This window comes from Euphorbia lathyris, chromosome 3 (genome assembly GCF_963576675.1).
Source record: "Euphorbia lathyris chromosome 3, ddEupLath1.1, whole genome shotgun sequence".
In the NCBI taxonomy this organism is placed as follows: Eukaryota; Viridiplantae; Streptophyta; class Magnoliopsida; order Malpighiales; family Euphorbiaceae; genus Euphorbia; species Euphorbia lathyris.
In genome coordinates, this window is record NC_088912.1 from 9,134,058 (window position 1) to 9,157,148 (window position 23,091).

General features: G+C 36.4%; 1 protein-coding gene across 1 annotated transcript; it reads right to left on the bottom strand.

Moving 5' to 3' along the window:
• Positions 1 to 19,959: 19,959 nt before the first annotated feature.
• On the bottom strand, positions 19,960 to 22,477 carry LOC136224954 (ankyrin repeat-containing protein BDA1-like). Its single transcript, XM_066013382.1, has 2 exons — positions 21,853 to 22,477; positions 19,960 to 20,733 (listed from the first exon to the last, which is right to left on the bottom strand). The coding sequence occupies exons 1-2, from the start codon at positions 22,456 to 22,458 to the stop codon at positions 19,960 to 19,962; spliced, it is 1,380 nt and encodes a 459-aa protein (XP_065869454.1). The 5' UTR covers positions 22,459 to 22,477.
• Between the last annotated feature and the right edge of the window lie 614 nt (positions 22,478 to 23,091).

Genomic DNA, 23,091 nt, shown 5'->3' on the forward strand with positions numbered 1-23,091 from the left:
ATTTTGTTGGAACAATATAACAATTCTGTTGGAACAATATAAGTATTCTGTTGGAACATTGGTACACTGATTTGAAACAATTGGTACACAGATTTATTCTGTTGGAAGAATATAAGAATTAGAATTATTTTCTAAATAATATAACTAATATAAATTTGAAGATACTATATTAAATACTAAAAAACAAAAATGAAATTGAAGACATAGATAATAAAATTGAATTGGAACAATTGGTAAAATGATTTATTATGTTGGAACAATATAATGGTCTGTTTGGTTCAACTGTTAGCTAATAGCTGTTGCGGTTGCTGTTAGCTGTTAGCTGTTAGCTGTTGTTGTTAGCTGTTTGTTATTAGCTGTTTAATTACTAGTGTTTGGTAAAACTATATTGAATTGTTGCTGTTCGGATTTAAAATGTCTAAAATGGACATGTTTTAAATTAATCAACGATAAAATTATAAAAGGGAAAATGTGAAAAAATGCCCATAACGTTTACAACTAGGAATAATTTTACTTTTAATGTCTAAAATGATACAATTTTACCCATTATGTTCGCAACTACAAGCAATTTTACCTTGAACATTGACAAGTTAGGTCGATTTCAGATATTATTAGAAAACATAGATATTTTATTTTTTATTCTACACCAATTATTTTTTATTCTACACCAATTGCACATAATCAGTAGTTCTCAAACAGAGATTTCATATTTATTTTTTTGCGATTTAATAATAAAATTGAAAATTAATATTTATGAATTCGGCGAAATATTTGAATTTTTTTTTATCCAACTAGTACAAAAGATGATATATATCTTTTTAAAAAAGGGCGGCCCGGTGCACTACGCGTCCCCGCTGAGCGAGGGTCCGGGGAGGGGTCCCACCACAAGGGTGTACTGGGGGTAAGCCTTCCCCTGCCAATTTATTTGGCAAGAGGCCGCTCCTAAGACTCAAACCCGTGACCTCTTGGTCACACGACAACAACGTTTACCGTTGCGCCAATGCTCGCCCTCTAATATATATATTTTTATTTTCTTAAAAAAAAATTCACGTCTAATCATATGTTTGTGATCTCTTACTAACAATGATAAAATGGTGCACATGTGAAGTGTAGATGACAATATTCATGACCAAAAAGACAGTTTGATAAATTATTTCTCAAATTGATCCAACTTGTCAATTTTAGGGGTAAAATTGCTTTTGGCTGCCAATATTAGGGGTATAATTGCACAATTTTAGAGGTATTTTTGCACCTTATCCTATTATAAAATAAAAAATATGTTGCACAAATTAATAAAAATAATCTATATAAAAATAAAAAAATTATTGAACGCAACAAAACCTTGTTCTTCCGGTAATTATGTTGTAGAAATATAAATAATGTTAAAGAATAAACATATTTTATGGAAATAAGAAGGATAATTTTGTCAATAACATATAACTACAAACAGCTGTTTATGAAAAGCTCCAAATAGAAGCTTTTCGTAAAACGCTCCAGAACGCTGCAGTTTTCAAAGAAAATGCTAAACGCTGCGGTTATAAAAACCTAACCAAAACGCTATATTTTCTGCGGTTTGGAGTGAAACGCTAAACACTCATCTGAAAAGCTGAAACAAACACCCTCTAAGTATTATGCTGGAATAATATAACTATTTTGTTAGAAAAATTGTTACGTTCAGGTTTGACTCAGACATTAATCTTGTTTTATGTAAGTGAGGGTTTGCATGTTGATGTTCATGTAAGTCATATATATATATATATATATATATATATATATATATATATATATATATATATATATATATATATATATATAGGTGTTTGTATTATAGCAATCGTAAAATGCCTACAATTATATATATATATATATATATATATATATATATATATATAGGTGTTTGTATTATAGCAATCGTAAAATGCCTACAAAGTTCCTAATAATAAAAGTCACAGATCATTTCAGAAATGAACTCAAGTGGAAATATATTTCATTTTGTATTGGTATGCTCAGACGGCTTCATTGAGACATTGAAATATAAATAATTATTATAATGGAAATATATTTAGTATCGGAGGCCTTTACCGGATATCCCGCTTGAAACATTATGTGATAATTTATTACCTGAATTCGGTCATGTGTTAAGACGTTGATGATGATTCGATGTCGTGTTGGTTCCTACAAGATAATATTCAGGTTAGATTGGGGTCAGAGTCCGGTAAACCCGTTCCAATGGATGCCTAAATCAGTTTGTTATTAGGATTGAATGGAATGGTATGGACTAGTTTAGAGATATTAGTTAACGTACCGAACCTTGTGCTTGTATCTATTTATTTATAGCGCATGATTTGATTTTAAAGTTGTCATCTTCTTAGAAATCCTTACAAGCGCTTAGGATTCCATATCCGTCAAGGATTCCAAATTCTGGAAGGAATCTTTTATCTCGTAGGATTCTAGAAGGTCTTTTGATGTGTTGACGCTTAGAGGTTTGGACATTAGTGATGGGCCGCCGCTTGTTGGGCTTCGGCCGCATCAACCGTTTCCAACATGTTGAAAAGAGGCTGGAACCGCCTCGGATGTTCTTGGGCCTTTAACATGCATTGGGCATGGGCCGGAATCAGGATGGTGATGACGTCATGCACATAATATCATTTAGGCCGATATCATTATGGGTTGGAGGTTCCTTAAAATCAGAGTCCTAGGCCGGTTCCCATTGGAGCTGGCTTTGTCCAATTTGACAGTTAAATAATAGTCAAGTTGATTTTTTTCAAATTTTGGATAAATGTACGGCTAAAGTTGATCTTGCTTGGAAACATTCAGGTTAAAATTAGGATCAATTATAAATAGATGTCTTGTAGTTTCATGTATTTACAGATAGATACATGTGGTATTTTTGGTTACAAACGCAACCTCATAGTTTGCAAAATTTTGATTTTTTATTGACCTTGCCAACTTTGGCCGCCAACTACCTTAAAATAAAAATAAAATAAAAAATTAAAGTCGTTTAGTATCATATGTAATATAGAACTGCATTTTTTATTTTTCAAAATCATCATTTTTGGAGTTTTATCTCTGGAGTTTTATCTCTAAATATTAATTTTCACTCAAAGAAAAACATATAAATAACCTCAAACCTAAAAAGTTGAAAAATTAAAGTTGTTTAAAATATCATTTAACTCTTGAATTTTTTTATTTTGACGTTGTTATCAGCCAAATTTGGTAAAAAGTCACTAAAAATGAAAATTTTGAAAACCACAGGGTTACGTTTGTATCGAAAAATACCAGAGGTACTCATATGCAAATCCGTGAAACCACAGGACATCTATTTATAATTAACCTTAATTTTTTGGTTAATTAAAAAAACTCCACTCTGGTTATATGGATTTGCACATAAAGGGATATAGTTTTTTTTTTTTTTTGTTAAAACAAGGACTGTAATCGATGTTTGTAAAATCGAGGATTTTTAGGGAGATATTGTCAATTTGGCCGTTAACGGTCTCAAAATGAAAATTTTCGAGAATTCGATGATATTCTAAGCCATTAATTTTTTACTAATTAACCTAGTAACTAAATTTTATTTTTCATATGCATAGTGTCACGGGGCTAGATCGGAGCCAAGCCAAAAATCCCATGGAGCGTCAGGACTTCCCCAAGTCTCAGGTAGCCAATTTCTACCGAAGGGGTCTATCCCTTTTAAGTGTCATGTCAATACATCTATTGGCATTTCGTCCCGGTGGGACTCCCTGTGATTAAACCGCATCAAAAAAGAGAGACGTACTATGGGCTAACTCCAGAGCCTACAGTATCCATAGAGTTCCACCGTATGGAGACATTCACCTCCCTTCATGAAGATCGAATGTCCGACTCTCCTAGTCCCTAGTGGACCAGGGTATGGATCGCTTAAACCAGTACTGACTACTGTCTAGAGGGTGGTGGAGATCCCATGATAGGATAGTCCTTGCCCCCCTACAGTGTTGCTTATACCAACTCGACTTCTACCATCAGCGTACGTTGATATGTCTCATTCACCATTCATGGCTAAACCTTCTCATAGTTTTGTTGAGTTTGAGGTATTGTCATATGATAAAGATTTTTTTTTAAATAATATATATATATATATATATATATATATATATATATATATATTAATCCAAAAATTCTCAAAAAGGGTGAAGTTCTTACTAATTTTTCTGTTGGTAAAATGTTTTGGATTAGTTTCATATGAAATCCTCAATTATATTCTTCTCATAATCAAAATAAAATTTAGTTAAATTATTTTATTTCATTGCAAGTTGGATCCTTTAATATTAATTTCAAATCTGCTAATCCAAAATTAATATATATAAAAAATCCAAGTAGGAAAGTGGGTTTTGTCTTCTAATCTTAGGTCCTGTTTGATAACGATAAAAATTACTTAAATTAATAGATTAAGTACTTATTTAGTTTAAGTATGTTTGATAATGATTTTTTATTAACCACTTAAATTATTCAATTAAGCTACATACCACTTATTTTATTAAGTCAAAATATTTAACTTAAAATTTTAAGTTAAACATTATCAATTAATACTTTAATATTCAGCACTTATTTTTAATATTTATCAAACACGTATATCATTTAATAATTTCAGCACTTATAATATTCAACACTTAAAATTCAGTATTTATTTTTTCAGCACTTAATTTTCAATTTTAACAAACGACACCTTAGTGAAAAGGTTGTCTAGCCAAAATAAAACAAAATAGGGTTTTGATATATGCAGCCCTAATAGGGCTGTATATTATATAAATATGTAAAATATACTCAATAATTTTTAATGTATATTTGGTCTTTCAATGTATATTATTTAATTGTTATCTTTATCAAAAAAAATTAATATATTCTCACAAATTTTCAATATATATTTAATATTTTAATATATATTAAATAGAATTAAAAATAGTTAAACATTTAAAATTGGAAAGAATATTCTACACATTTAATGTCTATATACTGTCTTTAAGGTAGTATATACCAAAACCGAACAAAATATGCTCAAAGAAGATTAACATCCATAAATCCCGTATGCTTTGTTCCAAGAATATGGATAATAGCTTGTGTAGAAGACTGAGTGAGACGTCTGACATTCCCCTGACTCAATCGTTTGGGAAATACCTTGGGGTCCCTCTTCATAGTGACAGGGTGTCCAAAGCCTCTTTTAAAGACATTTTGGACAAATCTAACGGTTTGTGTGCTAGCTAGAAAGCTAATTCTCTTTCCCTTGCAGGTCGCCTTACTTTAATCCAGTCTATCAACTGCGCTGCTCCAAATCACATCATGCAAGCCTGTAAGCTCCCTGAGCCGGTCCTCAACGACCTTGATAAAATTAATCGGCGTTTTCTATGGGGAGAGTCTGGGGATGGGAGGAAGATTCACCTGGTCCCTTGGAAGGAAGCCTGCCAGCCTAAGAGCAGGGGGGGTCTTGTTATAAGGCAAGCTAAGGACAATAATAAAGTCCTGTTAATGAAGCTTCTTTGGAGAATGTGGCAATCCCCCTCCTCCCTTTGGGTTCGTCTTTTGTGCGGCAAGTATAGGAAAGATAGAATCTTTGGTGGCCCGAAGGAGAGGGTTGTCAGCTGTTCCTTCCTCTGGAAAGGGCTTAGTGCTGTTTTTGCTGAGTTCTGTACGGGGATTGGCTTGGAGGTGGGTAATGGGAGATCCATTAGTTTCTGGTATGACACCTGGATTGGTGACAAACCGTTGATTGAGGTGTGCATCGCCCCTCCGCCGAATGATCTCCTCTCCTGGAGAATTGCTGATGTGGTGGACTCGGAGGGAGACTAGATCTGGTCTAAGTTCGACTCCTTTCTTAGCCTGGAGACCCTCCTTAATATTAGAGGTGTGAAGATTAGTAATCAGGAGGAGGATAAGGACAGACACTGCTGGGCCTTGACTAATAATGGTTCTTATTCTTGCAAATCAGCCTATGAAGCTTTTACCCCTAATAGGGCTGATCCTCCCTTGGAAATTTGGAAGTCCATTTAGGCCCTCAAAGTCCCCTACCGCATTAGGAGTTTCTTATGGCTGGGAGTCAAAGACAGGCTCCTCACGAATGCAGATAGACACAGAAGGCACTTGGCTGTATCTGGTGCCTGTAGCAGATGCAGCGGCCATGTGGAAACCTTGTGCCATGCTTTGAGGGATTGCCCGAATAGTAGAAAGGTTTGGGAAGGGGTCCTTCCTCACCACATCCTTCCTTCCTTTATGGGGTTCTCTGATATTGACTGGTTCTCTGAAGGCGTTAATGGGAATTTGTTGGCCAGTATGGAGCACGGGCCTATTCTCTTCGCTATTATTTGTCACCAAATGTGGAAATGGAGGAATGAAGAGTTATTTGCTGAGAAGACTGTCTTTATTCCTGACCTCAGGTTTTACTTCTCGAAAAAACTCTCTGTTATTACAAAGAGTTTTGAAGGAGAGCCCCTGGTTCACCCCTCCCCGGTTAAAGAGGTCCAGTTAGTTGGTTGGAGGAAGCCCAGGGAAGGGGTTGTCAAGTTGAATACGGATGGCTCCTGCCTTAGTAATGGCAGAATTGCTGCTGGTGGAGTTCTTCAGGATGCTGGTGGCGCCTGGCTGGCTGGGTTTACCCATAACTTAGGTACGGGCTCCTCCTTTACTGCGGAGCTCTGGGGGATCTTGTCTGGCATTAAACTCGCCATTCGCATGGGTGTTAAAAGACTTTCGGTGGAGTCTGACAATTTGGAGGCTATCAACAGGATTTCGGATAGACAGGTTGTTTGTCTTAAGAGTCAGAATCTCATTAAAGTCATCTTGAGGCTTCGTCCTGCCTTCGATTCTCTTACCTTCTCCTATATTTATAGGGAACAAAACCGCGTGGCGGATCGCTTGGCAGCTGCTGGGCATGGGGGGATGTTAGGTGTTTCTACCCTTTCCGTTCCTCCTTCTTTTCTGTTACATTCTCTTCTTGAGGATAGGATTGGGGTCAGTGTTCCTAGACTGATCCCGGGTTAGGTTTTTGTTTGTTTGTTTTTTTTTTCTTCCATTCTTACCAAAAAAAAAGATCTTGAAAAGTCATAAATAATTATCAAAAGGAGAAATAGTATTATTTTGCAAAATTTATGAGATATTTAATATTTTTGAAATTTGTCCATTCATTTAAATGTCTCCTACAACTAGACGTATTCATAGCGGATTCGGGTCGTGGCCAACGCACTTTTATTTAAAAATATTCAGCCCAAGTTCAATCCACCCCACTGTCAATTTAAGTGTGTGTGGATCGAGCAGGTCTCGGATTCAAAAATAAAAAATCTAAAGTCCAGTTCATATAAGTCCACCTAAATATACATATATAATTTTTAATAATAAAAAAGTTCATTTATACTTAAAAATAATATTAATATATAAATACATAAATTTCGTAATTAATATTAATAGGCGGACCAGATTTAACCACCCATGTTGTATTTATAAATCCCAAACCCACCCATAAAATCGGTATGCGTTAGCATGTATGGGTTGGTCTTATGTCTAAACCTGATCCAGGGGACAATAGCTTGGATGGGCCAGACAGATACCTAGGCTCATAAATAGGTCTATCTACAACAATTAAGAAGGTATTTATTTCCTAAAGAGTCATTTAACTTCACTAAAAAGTTTTGGATCATGTTATAATTATTAAAAAATTAGTATAATTGTTCACGAGTCTGAAAATCTGTTCGACTCGTTCAAGTTCACATGGTAGATTTAGGGGAGGTAGAGGTACTTGAGCATCCATTGGTTGTCGGAAAACATAAAAAGAAATCATGAAAATTATAAATCAGAAGAGACCAGTACAAACACCTCTTATCAATTAATAGTAAATCTGTCATTGAGCACACATCCAATGGATTAAGATTAAAGGGATAAAGTGTAAAAATACCTCAAACGTTGACAGTTAGGAGCAATTTTACTCTTAACATCCAAAATGGTGCAATTTTAATCTTAACGTTGGCAGCCAAGAGCAATTTTACTCACAACATTAGTAAGTTGGGTCAATTTCAGACATAATTAATATATATATATATATATATATATATTTCCTCATTATGTACATGTTGTGTATCATCACATTTTGTGTGATTTAATAATACAATTGGATATTGATATTTTTAAGTTCTAAATATTTGGATTTTTTTTATCCAACTCGTATAAAATACAATATATTTTTTTAGTTTTAATTTTATTTTTAAGTTTTTTTTTCACGTCTATTTATATATTTGTGATTTGTTACTAATGAGTTATAAAATGATGCAAACATGAATTATAGATGACAAAATTCGTGATAATTTGACCCAACGAGCCAATATCACGGGTAGAATTGTTTTTTGCTACTAACATTCGGGATAAAGTGCACCATTTAAACTGAGTTAATATATTAATTAAGGTTGACTTATTAGAAATTATAAAAATATGAATATCTAAATTATAATGTACGGAAAAGAGTAAAAATGAGAAACAACGAAAAAATAGAAAATTCAAAAAAGGAAAAAAAAAACATGAAAACAAGAAAAAAAATGAAAAATTACATTTAATTAATATAAACATATGTATTATAATAATAATTTAATTTTATTAAAATTTAGTAACCGAAATATGGTAATGAAATCATTATTCCATTCCATTACATTACACATTTGATTACATTACAAACCTTGGTTACATTACATTACATTACAACGTAACATTACAAACCTTGATTACATTACATTACAACGTATATATCATTATTCCATTCTTGGGAAGTTTTCTAATGAATTCTAGTTTTAAAAAGTGAACTTCTTGACATAACAAAAGTCAAAAGAAATGTACAAGTATGTATGAACATAAAGAGAATCCCCACAAAAGGAATCAGAAAATTTGAACAAAGTGCAATCACAAGAACCCGGGCTGACACAACCGAATTGGTTGAGGAAAAGGAAACCCCAGCGACCAAGCACTCCCGCCCCCAAAAGCGGAGACCGAACAACCGTCAGGTTGTCGAGGACACGTCTGAAGAGGAGGCTGATCATCTACTTAAAAGGACCCTCCCTGCAGTGTGCCTCTCCTTGAATTATTCGGTCATGCAATATTTATTGAATACAAAGCTGTGTTAGCTAGGACTGCATTTCCATCTTTAACAGAAAGATGTGCAAACTCTTTCAGAGCTAGCTCGAAAAAGAAATATCATAAGAGAAAAAAGGGTTTATCAAGAGACCGAAGCCGGTGAGTTTGCAGAAAAAGACCATATCAACTGACTGAGAATCCTAGCATCTCGTACCTGTAGCTGATCGGGCCATTTCTAAGCCACGGACAATGCCACAGCTTTGTGCTTTCGCCATTAAAAATCTGACACTTTCTAGCATTAGCCACATTTTCCATTCGCCTATCTCATTAGGGCTGGGCAGTAGCGCAGTGACTTGACTCTATCTATTGTTCATATGCGTCGTCAGCAAGCCTTTCTCCCAGATGAAGCAGCAGGCATCGGTCCGTAGAACCTATAAAAAAGAAGTTTGAAGGGTCACTAGTTTCGTTTCCAGCTCTTTGATGGGGTATCCAACTCTTTTCTAACCGCGCCGTCGGCTAGGCAACATGAGTATGCTACTTAATGCGAGAATGCCATTCTTTTAGAGCCTGGCGTGCTCGAACCCTACAGTGATGGTGAGGTCTTTCTAGCCAGAGCTAATCCCCGAGGACGGAATCAAAAGAGATGCCAATTTGACGAGAATCGGAACCAAGAAAGAGAAAATTACTTTATATAATGACTGGAACTGCTCCCTAAGACCGGTCGAAAAGATGGGTTCCTTTTTCATCTCGCATTTCTCATAGAACAAATACAGGAAGATTCGCCATTTTATACATCTGTCTTTCTAAGGATTGATGTTGAAAGTAAGTTCACAAGCATAACCGCGCTAATTCGGTTAGAGGACAGATTCGATTAACAGCCAATGTGGTAAGAGGTGTATAACAATTACCCTTTCCTGCCTCTGCTCTGCTCACGTCTATACATCCCAAAATGTATATATCGCGGTGGAATAATGCAGAATAAAATATCCCCTATCTAAGAACAGATCATCGCCGTTCTTAACCGAGACTCAGGTTAAGCTCCGTCTCGGAACCATTCCAAGGGGTTGGGATTCTTCCCGAACCTAAGATGACCCTCCCTTACAGTTGTTTAGTAGGAGGACACGGTGAGACAAGTATAAAATTGAAGCTTATACAGGGCTTATACAGGAAGAGTTTAATGATCGGATTCTTTTGTCGCCCATGCATTTCTCAGGGCTTTCGGGTATGCCACGTCGCATTCCAGATTATCCGGCTTGGCCATCCTTCGTTTTCGTTCGACGTTTCGGCAAAGTTTGTCCGTCGACAGCTTAATCTTTCGATCTGGTTCGATTCATGGTCGCATCTGCAAACGTTTTCCCCGTGGCCCTACTCCTTTCATGCCTCACCCCAAATACATCTACTCTGTAAGGGGATTCTAAGAGAACTCTTGTCTAGGAGACAAAAAGAGGTGGAACAACTAGATTCTAACTAAGCTATTTCGCGCTGAGCGCGGCACCGCTCTACACCACTTCGGACTGAGAGATGAGAGAGAGGTAAACTTGCTTTTGCCGATTGCACTCGGATAGCGGCCTGGGCCTTTCTTTAGGTTCCGAGTTGTTTTTGGGTGGGATGGTCTAATTTTTCTTCGCCACTAGTACCAACGAAGTTCTTGGAAATTTTCAAGGGGGAAGGACCCTGTCATTTTAAATAACCTGTGTTAGGAATCGCTTTCATAAGAAGCAAGGGAGGACCCAGTTTTAGCGCGTTTTCAAAAGGAAACCGGTACCACATTGAAGAAATCTGAACCATTGACGCTGGAAACATGAGCATAGAGATAAGTTAGTGCTCTGAAGATAACTATTAGTTGCATGGCAATAACTAACACAAAACTCGAAAACATGTTCCTAAATGGGATTCCACTGAGCATCACCATGATTATTCCCAGTGAAATCATCAAAGAGAATGTGTTGTAGTACCAGAAATCAGTACGTGGATTATCGAAAAGAAAATCCAGCCAAGTATATAAAGGATAATCATAAGAAATTGGTGGAGGAGCTGTTACATCGGCATTTTTCATGACGTTTTCAGGTGGGCTTATTCCGGCTTGGAATGCCATAGATGCTGTTACAGTTGCTGCCACGAGGATATTCCCACGCGCATTCTCTAGTCTGTTTCCGATATTCTCCACATGTGTATGCCACCATTTGTAGAACCTTGTCCATGTCGATGAAGGTACTGGATTATTGGAACTACACAAGGGCTTTTGAATAATCTTCTTAACCCCAACTTCAAGAAGCATAATCTTTATCTCTAGGGCTTTTGAATCTATCGGAGAATGCTCCACAACATCCAATGTTGAAATTTGTCCCTTCATTTAAATGTCTCCCACAACGAGACATGTTCATAGCAGATTCAGGTCGTGTCCAACACACTTTTATTTAAAAATGCTCAGCCCAAGTTCAGTCCAATCCGCTGTCAATTTAAGTGTGTTTCGATTGGGTAGGGCTCGGATTCAAAAATCAAAAATCTCAAATCCAATTCATATAACCGACCTAAATATACATGTATAATTTTTAATAATGAAACATTCATTTATATTTAAGAATAATATTAATATATAAATACATAAATTTCATAATTAATATTAATAGGCGGGCCAGATTTAACCACCCGTGCTATTTTTATAAATCTCAAATCCACCCATAACATTGGCAAGCTTTAGCATGTTGGGCTTAAGGATAACTTTTCATGGCCCAACCCGATCTAGAGGACAAGGGCTTGGATGGGCCAAACAGATACATGGGCTCATAAATAGGTCTACCTACAACAATTAAGAAGGTATTTATCTCCTAAAGAGTCATTTAACTTCACTAAAAAGTTTTGGATCATGTCATAATTATTAAAAAAAATTAGTATAACTGTTCACGAGACTGAAAATCCATTCGACCCATTCAAGTTCACATGGCAGATTTAGGGGAGGTAGGGGCCCTTGAGCATCCACTGGTTGTCGGAAAACATAAAAAAAATTCATGAAAATTATAAATCACAAGAGACCAGTACAAACACCTATTATCAATAAATCATAAATCTGTCATTGAGCACATCCAATGGATTAAGATTAGAAGGATATTGTGTAAAAATATCTCAAACTTTGACAGTAAGGAGCAATTTTACTCTTAACATCCAAAATAGTGCAATTTTAACCTTAACGTTAGCAGCCAAGAGCAATTTTACTCACAATATTGATAAGTTGTGTCAATTTCAGACATAATTAATATATATATATATATATATATATATATATTATTCCTCATTATGTACATGTTGTGTATCATCACATTTTGTGTGATTTAATCATACAATTGGATATTGATATTTTTAAGTTGTAAATATTTTTTAGTTATAATATTCAGCACTTATTTTTAATATTCAGCACTTATACTTTAATATTCAGCACTTATTTTTAATATTTATCAAACACGTATATCATTTAATAATTTCAGCACTTATAATATTCAATACTTAAAATTCAGTATTTATTTTTTCAGCACTTAATTTTCAGTTTTATCAAACGACACCTTAGTGAAAAGGTTGTCTAGCCAAAATAAAACAAAATAGGGTTTTGATATATGCAGCCCTAATAGGGCTGCATATTATATAAATATGTAAAATATACTCAGCAATTTTTAATGTATATTTGGTCTTTCAATGTATATTATTTAATTGTTATCTTTATAAAAAAAATTAATATATTCTCACAAATTTTTAATATATATTTAATATTTTAATATATATTAAATAGGATTAAAAATAGTTAAACATTTAAAATTGGGAAGAATATTCTACACATTTAATGTCTATATACTGTCTTTAAGGTAGCATATACCAAAACCGAACAAAATATGCTCAAAGAAGAATAACTAAAAAGATCTTGAAAGTCATAAATAATTATCAAAAGGAGAAATAGTATTATTTTGCAAAATTTATGAGATATTTAATATTTTTGAAATTTGTCCATTCATTTAAATGTCTCCTACAACTAGACGTATTCATAGCGGATTCGGGTCGTGGCCAATGCACTTTTATTTAAAAATATTCAGCCCAAGTTCAATCCACCCCAGTGTCAATTTAAGTGTGTGTGGATCGAGCAGGTCTCGGATTCAAAAATAAAAAATCTAAAGTCCAGTTCATATAAGTCCACGTAAATAAATAGTTTTTTTTTAGAAGGTCTCCCTTATGAGGAGTGGTTTTTAGGGTTTACTCTTGCCCGTTGTTGTTCTCTATTCTCTGGTGAAGATTCTCGCCGCCTACCCTGTTCGTGATCGTGATTACCCTAGCTTATTCATGGAGACGATTATTTCGAATGCAGAACACCTCACGATCGAGGATGAGACTGGTTTAACGTTGAGTGCGAATGATGTCCCGATCCCTGAAACGGTTCGTCGATGGAGCCTCATGGGAAGGTTTCTCACTGAGAAGACGATTAAGGTTGGGAATATGCAGAATATTCTGACTGATTTATGAGAACCAAAGAAGGGTGTATTCGTGGAGGTTCTGGGCCCCAATCTCTTTCGTTTTGACTTCTACCACCCGTGGGAGAGGGAGCGTGTGATCAAAGGAGGACCATGGACCTTTGAGCAACACCTATTGATTGTAGAAAAGGTGGAGGCCGTAAATTCAACGGATGAGATTGCCCTAACACATGCGGAATTCTGGATTCAGGTTCATGATCTACCGTCGGGGTTCATGTCAGAACGGGTGGCAATGATGATTGGTAATTTCCTGGGACGGTATATTGAATCTGATCCCAATAACTTTTTTGGACCAAATCGCTCCTATATGCGTATCCGGGTTTCAGTGGATGCAACAAAAAAATTACGGGACAAAATGACGATTGGAAAGGAAGGAGAGGATAAACGTTGGATTACATTCCAATATGAGAGGTTGCCACAGTTTTGTTTCTACTGTGCATGTATTGGCCACGCTGATAGATTTTGCTCCAAGCTGGTAGAACATCCCAACCCCGAACAAGCTGTTCGACCCTATTCTGCAGCGATGAGAGCCCTGCTGCGTCGAATAACCTCTCGACCACAATCCAAGTACTTGTTGTCTGCTCCGCCAGGCATTAACCCTTTTATTCCTGTCGCCTTTAAGGACAAGTCCAGCACCTCTGAAGCTAATAATTTAAGAACTACTGATATCAGCTCAGGGACCAAAATGACAACTCCTGATGGCATTGTTATTAATGAAACTAAAAGACGCAGACAAGAAGAAAAGACCAAACTCTCTGCCCAAGGAGGAAACTCGAACATGGAATGTGATTTTCAAACAAATGTTACCGATTCTAATAATGATCATTTGGCGGGTGCTGTTGCGCAGACCCGCCCAGAGCCATGAGTACTTTAAGTTGGAACTGTCGAGGCATGGGCAATCCTCGCACAGTTCGTATGTTGAAGAGCCTTGTTGCTAAATTTTGCCCGGATTTTATTTTTTTAATGGAAGTCAAATGTAGTTGTGTTAAAGTTGATTCAATAAAGAAGGCTCTTTCTTATTCGGATTTATTTTTTATTGATCCTGTGCATTGTGGGGGGGGCTTAGCCCTGCTGTGGAAAACTAAGGGTGCTGTGAGTCTGCTGGGGTCCTCTAGGAATCATATTGACGTTAAAATTTCTGTCCTGGGTTTGCCGGAGTATCGATTAACCGGTTTTTATGGTTTTCCTGAAAGAGGGAGACGATCAGAGTCCTGGAATTTGTTAAAATCCTTATCAAGCACTAATTCACTTCCTTGGGTGGTGATTGGAGATTTTAATGATTTGTTATTTCAGCATGATAAAAGTGGAGGCCGTATGCATCCCCCGAACCTCATCCAAGGTTTTAACGATGCGGTTGAATTTTGTCAATTATTTGAAATTCCTATGTTAGGCCATGCTTTTACTTGGGAGAAGAGTAGGGGTACTTTGAATCTTATAGAAGAGAAACTGGACAGGGGCTTAGCAACTTCGCATTGGCTTCAATTATTCCCCGGTGCGAAAATCCAGAATGAGGAAGCTCATTGTTCTGACCAAACGGCTCTTGTTCTTATTCCTAGTCCGCAATTGAAGGGGGTTCAACGCCGTTTCAGGTTCGAGTCTGCTTGGCATCATGAGCATGGCTGCAGAGACCGTGTGGAGGCAGCCTGGTTCAAAAACGATTCAACAGATATTGTTGTAAGGCAGATTGATTGTGGAGCTGACCTATTCGAATGGGGTGAAGGTTTGCGCAGAAAATTCACAGCGCAAATGGCTGATTGTCGGGCTAAGCTGCGTGGTTTAAAGAACAAATCTGATCAGATCTCCCAATCGCTAGTGCTGGAGACTCGACAGAAGTTAGAGAAGCTTCATCTTCAGCAAGAAAATTACTAGCGGCAGCGTGCAAAAAAATTCTGGCTCCAAGGAGGGGATATGAATTCGAAGTTCTTCCATGCAGCTGCCACAAATAGAAGAAAGAAGAACAATTTTGATCGATTGAAGGATGATTCAAGAGCTTGGAAATCGTGGGATTCAGGTTTAGAACCTCTTATCAAAAGTTATTTTGAAATATTGTTTTCCTCTAATGGGTGTCATATGGATCCTGTAATCAGTAATGTGCCTGCTAAAGTTTCTAGTTCTGATGTTGTTGACTTGTTGAAGCCTTTCACTGATATTGAGATTAAAAATGCTATATTTTCTATGAACCCGGATAAAAGCCCGGGCCCGGATGGCTTTAGTCCTGGCTTTTACCAGAAATATTGGGACATTGTAGGTCCACAGGTCACTATCTCGTGTTTGAATTGGCTGAATTCGGGGAATCTCCCTGATAATATTCATGAGACTCATATCGTCCTGATCCCTAAGAAGTCGAAACCGAAAATGGTGTCTGATATGCGACCTATTGCCTTATGTAATGTTATTTACAAAATTATCTCTAAGGCCTTAGCTAACCGGATGAAAGGTATGCTGGATCACATTATTTCTCCTTCGCAAAGTGCGTTTATCCCGGGTCGTTTGATTTCTGACAATGTTATGCTAGCCTTTGAGGTTAATCACTACCTCCACCAAAAGTCTTCTCGTCGGGTTCATGGGTTGGCAGCGCTGAAGTTGGACATGTCAAAAGCCTATGACAGGATTGAATGGCCTTTTCTTGAACAAATGATGTTGAGACTCGGGTTTCCAACCGCTTGGGTTTCAATTGTGATGCAGTGTGTTAGCAAAGTCAGGTATTCTGTGGTCAGTGGGGGTCGCATGATCGGGCCGATTACTCCCCATAGAGGTCTCCGGCAAGGGGATCCTTTGTCCCCTTATCTTTTCATTATTTGCGCGGAGGGGCTTTCTCTGTACTTATCTCGGCTTGAGGCTCAGGGGAAAATTCACGGGTGCGCGGTTGCTCAACATGCTCAGTCGATATCCCATCTGTTTTTTGCAGACGACATTTACCTCTTTTTCAGAGCCAACCAGGAAGAAGCGTCTGCTATCAAGGCTTGCTTGACTGACTATGAGCGTGCTTCTGGGCAAAAAATAAATTTTGCTAAATCTTCTTTGTCATTAAGTAAGCACTGTCCTTTGGTTGCCAAGAACATCACAAGTGGTATATTGGGGGTTTCTAATGTTTCCTTACCCGATAAGTATTTGGGCTTACCCTCAGTGGTCGGGAGAAGTCGTAGCCAGGTGTTTGGTTACGTTGAGGACATGGTGCGCTCTAGGCTTCGAAGTTGGAAGGCTCGGTTCCTATCTCGAGCGGGCAAGGAAGTTATGATAAAATCGGTACTCCAATCCTTACCTACCTATGCTATGAGCCTTTTCGAGTTTCCTATAGGGTTGTGTTCCGATCTTGAAAAGCTTATGAATTCATTCTTCTGGGGGTCTGATGATTCGAGGAAGGGTAGTGTGCATTGGAAGTCTTGGGACCGCCTCTGCGTTCTAAAGAAACTCGGTGGCTTGGGTTTCCGCAAGCTACATAATTTTAATGTCGCCTTACTTGCAAAACAAGGGTGGCGCCTTTTGATGAACCCCAATTCTCTCGTTGCTCAAGTGTATAAAGCTTGTTACTACTCGGATAGAGATTTTCTAGATGCTACTATCGGTGCTAGTCCTAGCTTAATTTGGCGCGGCATTATGTGTGCCCAAAAGATGTTGCGTGAGGGAATTACACGACATATTGGATCGGGTTTGCATACGAAAATTTGGGAGGATCCATGGCTCCCGGATAATATCTACCCTTATATCGAGAGTGATCGGATTGAAGGGATGGAAATTACTATGGTCTCGGATGTGATTAATGATTTCGACCGTTCGTGGGATATGGAGCTACTCAATGGCTTGTTCGCCCCAAGGGATGTGGGTCTTATTTTAAAAATCCCGTTAAGCAGGCGAGTTGATGACGATATCTGGTACTGGGCTGATGATAGAAAGGGTCTGTATTCTGTCAAAAGTGGGTATAAGCATCTAATGGGTCCTTCTCATACCCAACATCCTTCTCCACTTAGATGGAACCCTGTCTGGAACCTTAATGCACCTCCGAAGGTGCGACATTTACTTTGGCGAATCCTCTCACATTGTTTGCCGTCAAAGTGTGCATTGAAGGAGCGAAAAGTTGATATTCCAGAATCGTGTAGTCTGTGTTGTGCTGGTCCTGAAAACACAGCCCACATTTTTCTTCATTGTCCCTCGGCTAGAGCGGTGTGGTGTGCCTCTTTGTTGGGATTTAGTACGGGCCAATATTCCACGTTTCTGGATTTCTAGAATTTCATTACTGCTAAACCTATGGATTTATCTGAGAAAGTGGCGGTCATGTGTTGGGGGATATGGAATAACCGGAACGTGATATGGAACCATAAAAATTCATCAGCAGAATTTACGATGCAATCGTCTCTCGCGTTCTTGAGCGCGTGGAAAACTGCCCAGACTTCTGCTGGTACTGCTGTTATTTCGGCTTCTGACCCAAGTCCCCACTGGGTTCGGCCTCCTAGAGGTTCTCTAAAATTAAATGTTGATGCGGCGATTTTTCCTCAGTCAAAGATGGCGGGGTTTGGTTGTGTGGTTCGGGCTGATGATGGAGAGTTTGTGGCAGCCAAGAGTGGGGAAATTCCATATCAGGATGATCCGCCTCTCGTAGAAGCTCTCTCCATTCGGGAAGCGTTAAGTTGGATCAAGAGCAAAGGTTGGCGCTCAGTTATTGTAGAATCTGATTGCCTAGTCGTAGTTCAATCAATGGCCAACTCGTTAGGGGTTTCATCGCCTTTTAACGCCATAGTCAGAGATTGTATTGATTTATTGAACGAGCTCACCAATTGCTCTATTGCGTTTGTGAAACGTGCTGCCAATGGGGTAGCTCATTGTCTAGCTAGAAATTTTTAATTTCCTATTTGTCGGGATGAGTGGTCTGTACCTCCTGACTTTCTAAACATGTCTCTTCGTCATGATTCTTAATATTAGCCTATTTGTTTCAAAAAAAAAGTCCACGTAAATATACATATATAATTTTTAATAATAAAAAAGTTCATTTATACTTAAAAATAATATTAATATATAAATACATAAATTTCGTAATTAATATTAATAGGCGGACCAGATTTAACCACCCATGTTGTATTTATAAATCCCAAATCCCCCATAAAATCGGTATGCGTTAGCATGTATGGGTTGGTCTTAAGGATAATTTTTCATGTCTAAACCTGATCCAGAGGACAAGAGCTTGGATGGGCCAGACAGATACCTACGCTCATAAACAGGTCTATCTACAACAATTAAGAAGGTATTTATTTCCTAAAGAGTCATTTAACTTCACTAAAAAGTTCTGGATCATGTTATAATTATTAAAAAATTAGTATAATTGTTCACGAGTCTGAAAATCTGTTCGACCCGTTCAAGTTCACATGGTAGATTTAGGGGAGGTAGAGGTACTTGAGCATCCATTGGTTTGCGGAAAACATAAAAAGAAATCATGAAAATTATAAATCAGAAGAGACCAGTACAAACACCTCTTATCAATTAATAGTAAATCTGTCATTGAGCACACATCCAATGGATTAAGATTAAAGGGATAAAGTGTAAAAAATACCTCAAACGTTGACAGTTAGGAGCAATTTTACTCTTAACATCCAAAATGGTGCAATTTTAATCTTAACGTTGGCAGCCACGAGCAATTTTACTCACAACATTAGTAAGTTGGGTCAATTTCAGACATAATTTATATATATATATATTATTCCTCATTATGTAGATGTTGTGTATCATCACATTTTGTGTGATTTAATAATACAATTGGATATTGATATTTTTAAGTTCTAAATATTTGGATTTTTTTATCCAACTCGTATAAAATACAGTATATTTTTTTAGTTTTAATTTTATTTTTAAGTTTTTTTTCACGTCTATTTATATATTTGTGATTTGTTACTAATGAGTTATAAAATGATGCAAACATGAATTATAGATGACAAAATTTGTGATAATTTGACCCAACGAGCCAATATCACGGGTAGAATTGTTTTTGGCTACTAACATTCGGGATAAAGTGCACCATTTAAACTGAGTTAATATATTAATTAAGGTTGACTTATTAGAAATTATAAAAATATGAATATCTAAATTATAATTTACGGAAAAGAGTAAAAATGAGAAACAACGAAAAAATGGAAAATTCAAAAAAGGAAAAAAAACATGAAAACAAGAAAGAAAATGAAAAATTACATTTAATTAATATAAACATACGTATTATAATAATAATTTCATTTTATTAATTTTATTAAAATTTAGTAACCGAAATATGGTAATGAAATCATTATTCCATTACATTACACATTTGATTACATTACAACATAACAAACAAACCATTGACGTATTACATTACAATGTATATATCACTATTCCATTCTTGGGAAGTTTTCTAATGAATTCTAGTTTTAAAAAGTGAACTTCTTGACATAACAAAAGTCAAAAGAAAGGTACAAGTATGTATGAACATAAAGAGAATCCCCACAAAAGGAATCAGAAAATTTGAACAAAGTGCAATCACAAGAACCACATTAAAGAAATCTGAACCATTGACGCTGGAAACATGAGCATAGAGATAAGTTAGTGCTGTGAAGATAACTATTAGTTGCATAGCAATAACTAACACAAAACTCGAAAACATGTTCCTAAATGGGATTCCACTGAGCATCACCATGATTATTCCCAGTGAAATCATCAAAGAGAATGTGTTGTAGTACCAGAAATCAGTACGTGGATTATCGAAAAGAAAATCCAGCCAAGTATATAAAGGATAATCATAAGAAATTGGTGGAGGAGCTGTTACATCGGCATTTTTCATGACGTTTTCAGATGGGCTTATTCCGGCTTGGAATGCCATAGATGCTGTTACAGTTGCTGCTACGAGGATATTCCCACGCGCATTCTCTAGTCTGTTTCCGATATTCTCCACATGTGTATGCCACCATTTGTAGAACCTTGTCCATGTCGATGAAGGTACTGGATTATTGGAACTACACAAGGGCTTTTGAATAATCTTCTTAACCCCAGCTTCAAGAAGCATAATCTTTATCTCTAGGGCTTTTGAATCTATCGGAGAATGCTCCACAACATCCAATGTTGTAAATCCATTCATGTTCGACTCATTTGCATCTAGGTTATTGATTTCTGAAAGCAAGTATTTCGTTACCTATCCAAAACAAGTTAGTGAAATCAGTATATGGAAACGAAAAATAAGCATATCTGAATTGGTACTATTTTAGAGACGTTGAGATTAAAATGGTGTATATTGTATGTTGGGTTAGATTGATACATCTCGAAAAACTTTAAACATAAAACACTTTAGGATATATATCAAATCATTTGAGAGGAAGTTGGCCTTCACAAGATCTTAGAAGCTTCGATGCTCGAAAACAACTAGAGCTCCATATGATAAAGGACTACTCCTTACGTATAAGGAAATCATAAACTCAAAAGGACTCCTACGATATATTGGAACTAAACCCTAAGGGTGGGCACAGTTTGGTTAACCGGTCCATTAGGCAAAAAATTAACTAAACCGTTATTAACGGTTTTTTAACCATCCAAACCGAAACAGGTCCTTATCAATCGGTTAACCATACAACCAGTTAACCATTAATTTTGGTTAGGTTTTTCGGTTAACGGTTTTTAACTAATTCTCACTAGTTAACCAAAAATCAACGGTTAACCTTAATTTTTACCCAAACCTAAATTTTTAAACAATATTAATATACACATAATTTCAAAAATTCAAACGAAACAAATTCATATAAAAGTTTAGAATTCAAACATAAGTTCTCAACTAAAAAACATCCATGTTTTATTTTTTAGTTTTTCAAAGAACTGTTTTTATTTATTTATTTTTAAAGTAAAGCAGTATAATATATGTTATATTTTTATATTAATCTATGTTATATTCTATGTTAAAGTATACCAGTATCTTATAATCTATGTTATATAATATATTAATTTTTTTAAAATATATATTTATTAAACGGTTCGGTTAACCGTTAGCCGTTAACCGCTAACCGCGGTTTTTGAACACTCTAACTCGAAAACGAAACCGAACCCGGTATCTATGTATTTTTTAACCATTAAAAAAACCACCGGTTCGGTTAACCATTTTTTTCGGTTTGGATTACCTGTTTTTTGTTCGGTTACCGGGTTGACCGATTTTTTTGCTCACCTACTAAACCCATTTTACCGGGTTGAATTCACGACACATGCATATATAGTTTTTTTTCCAACCAATTATGTCCATATAGCAACTTATTAACACTAGAATTACCTCAACTTGCTTGAAGATAGCAGCAAGATGCAAAATATTATTGCCATGATCATCTTTTTCATTGACAAGCCTATGACCTTGTGTTGAATCTACCAACAATTTAAGAGCATCAAGCCTGTTATATCTCACGCATAAATGCAAGATTGTTCCTCCATTCTCCACCTTCTCTCTAATCGATTCAGGACGAGCTCTAATCAATTCTTTCACAACATCAATGCTTCCTTTCATGGCTGCCAGATGCAACGGAATCCTTCCATCCTGATCGCGCCATAAGCAAGCACGATCAGGACTTTTCTTCAACAATTCTTTAACAATATTGAGGTAGCCTTTCTCAGAAGCCCAGTGAAGTGGCAACCGATGAAGAGAGTCTAAGTCTTGTGATAAGTCAGGCTTGTGATGAAGCAGTGCTCGAGCAAAATCAAAGTGGCCTCTCATGGCTGCTATGTGTAAAGGGGTTTCATCAAAGGAAGTGAATCTATCAAGAACCAATGCATCTTCTTGGAGCAATCTTTTGAAAGCAGCCACATCTCCTTGTAGTGATACTTGATAAAGAGTATGGATTGGCTGTTCATTTTGGATTGGTATATTCAGGCTTAGTTCAGACATTGATCTTGATTCTAAGTGATACTAATATATCTTGATTCTAAGTGTTGCTTTGCAAGTAATTAATATGGCCTCGCATGGATGCTATATATATATATATATATCTTGATTCTACTGATACTTGCCCAGCAATTTCCTATTGAATTTTCTACATGAGCTCATGTAAGTGACGGATCATTTCAAAAGTTAACTCATGTGGGGTTATAGGAATTAAAATATATATATGTGGGGTTGTAGTGGAAGGGATTTGGATTATAGGAATGTAAATTGCCTACAAAGTTAACTCATGTGGATAAATAATTGCCTACAATGGCGGCTTCATTCGGACATTGAAATATAAATAATTATTATAATGAAAATATATTTAGTATTGGAGGCTTTTTATATCGGATATTCCAATTGAAATATATAATATGGTTTGGAGGTTCTTTAAAATCAGAGCCTCCGTTAAGTATCTACTGTATTTCTGTATTTCCGTAAGTATCTGTTTGTGCGATTTTAGTTTATATTGTTGTGCCTTTTCATTTTTTTAACTATATTTTGTGAAATGGAACTTAGAGATAGTTTAATTATGGAGGCCATTTTTTTTTATAGAAAACGACTTTTATATAGTCCCAATGCTTACGAATCTGAACG

What these genes read in the sequence shown, in the direction of transcription:
- LOC136224954 (XM_066013382.1), bottom strand. Translation starts at nt 22,458, where the DNA reads ATGTCTGAACTAAGCCTGAATATACCAATCCAAAATGAACAGCCAATC. An exon ending in CTATCTTCAAGCAAGTTGAG is followed by an intron (nt 20,734 to 21,852) that starts GTAATTCTAGTG and finishes TGTTTTGGATAG; the next exon opens with GTAACGAAATACTTGCTTTC.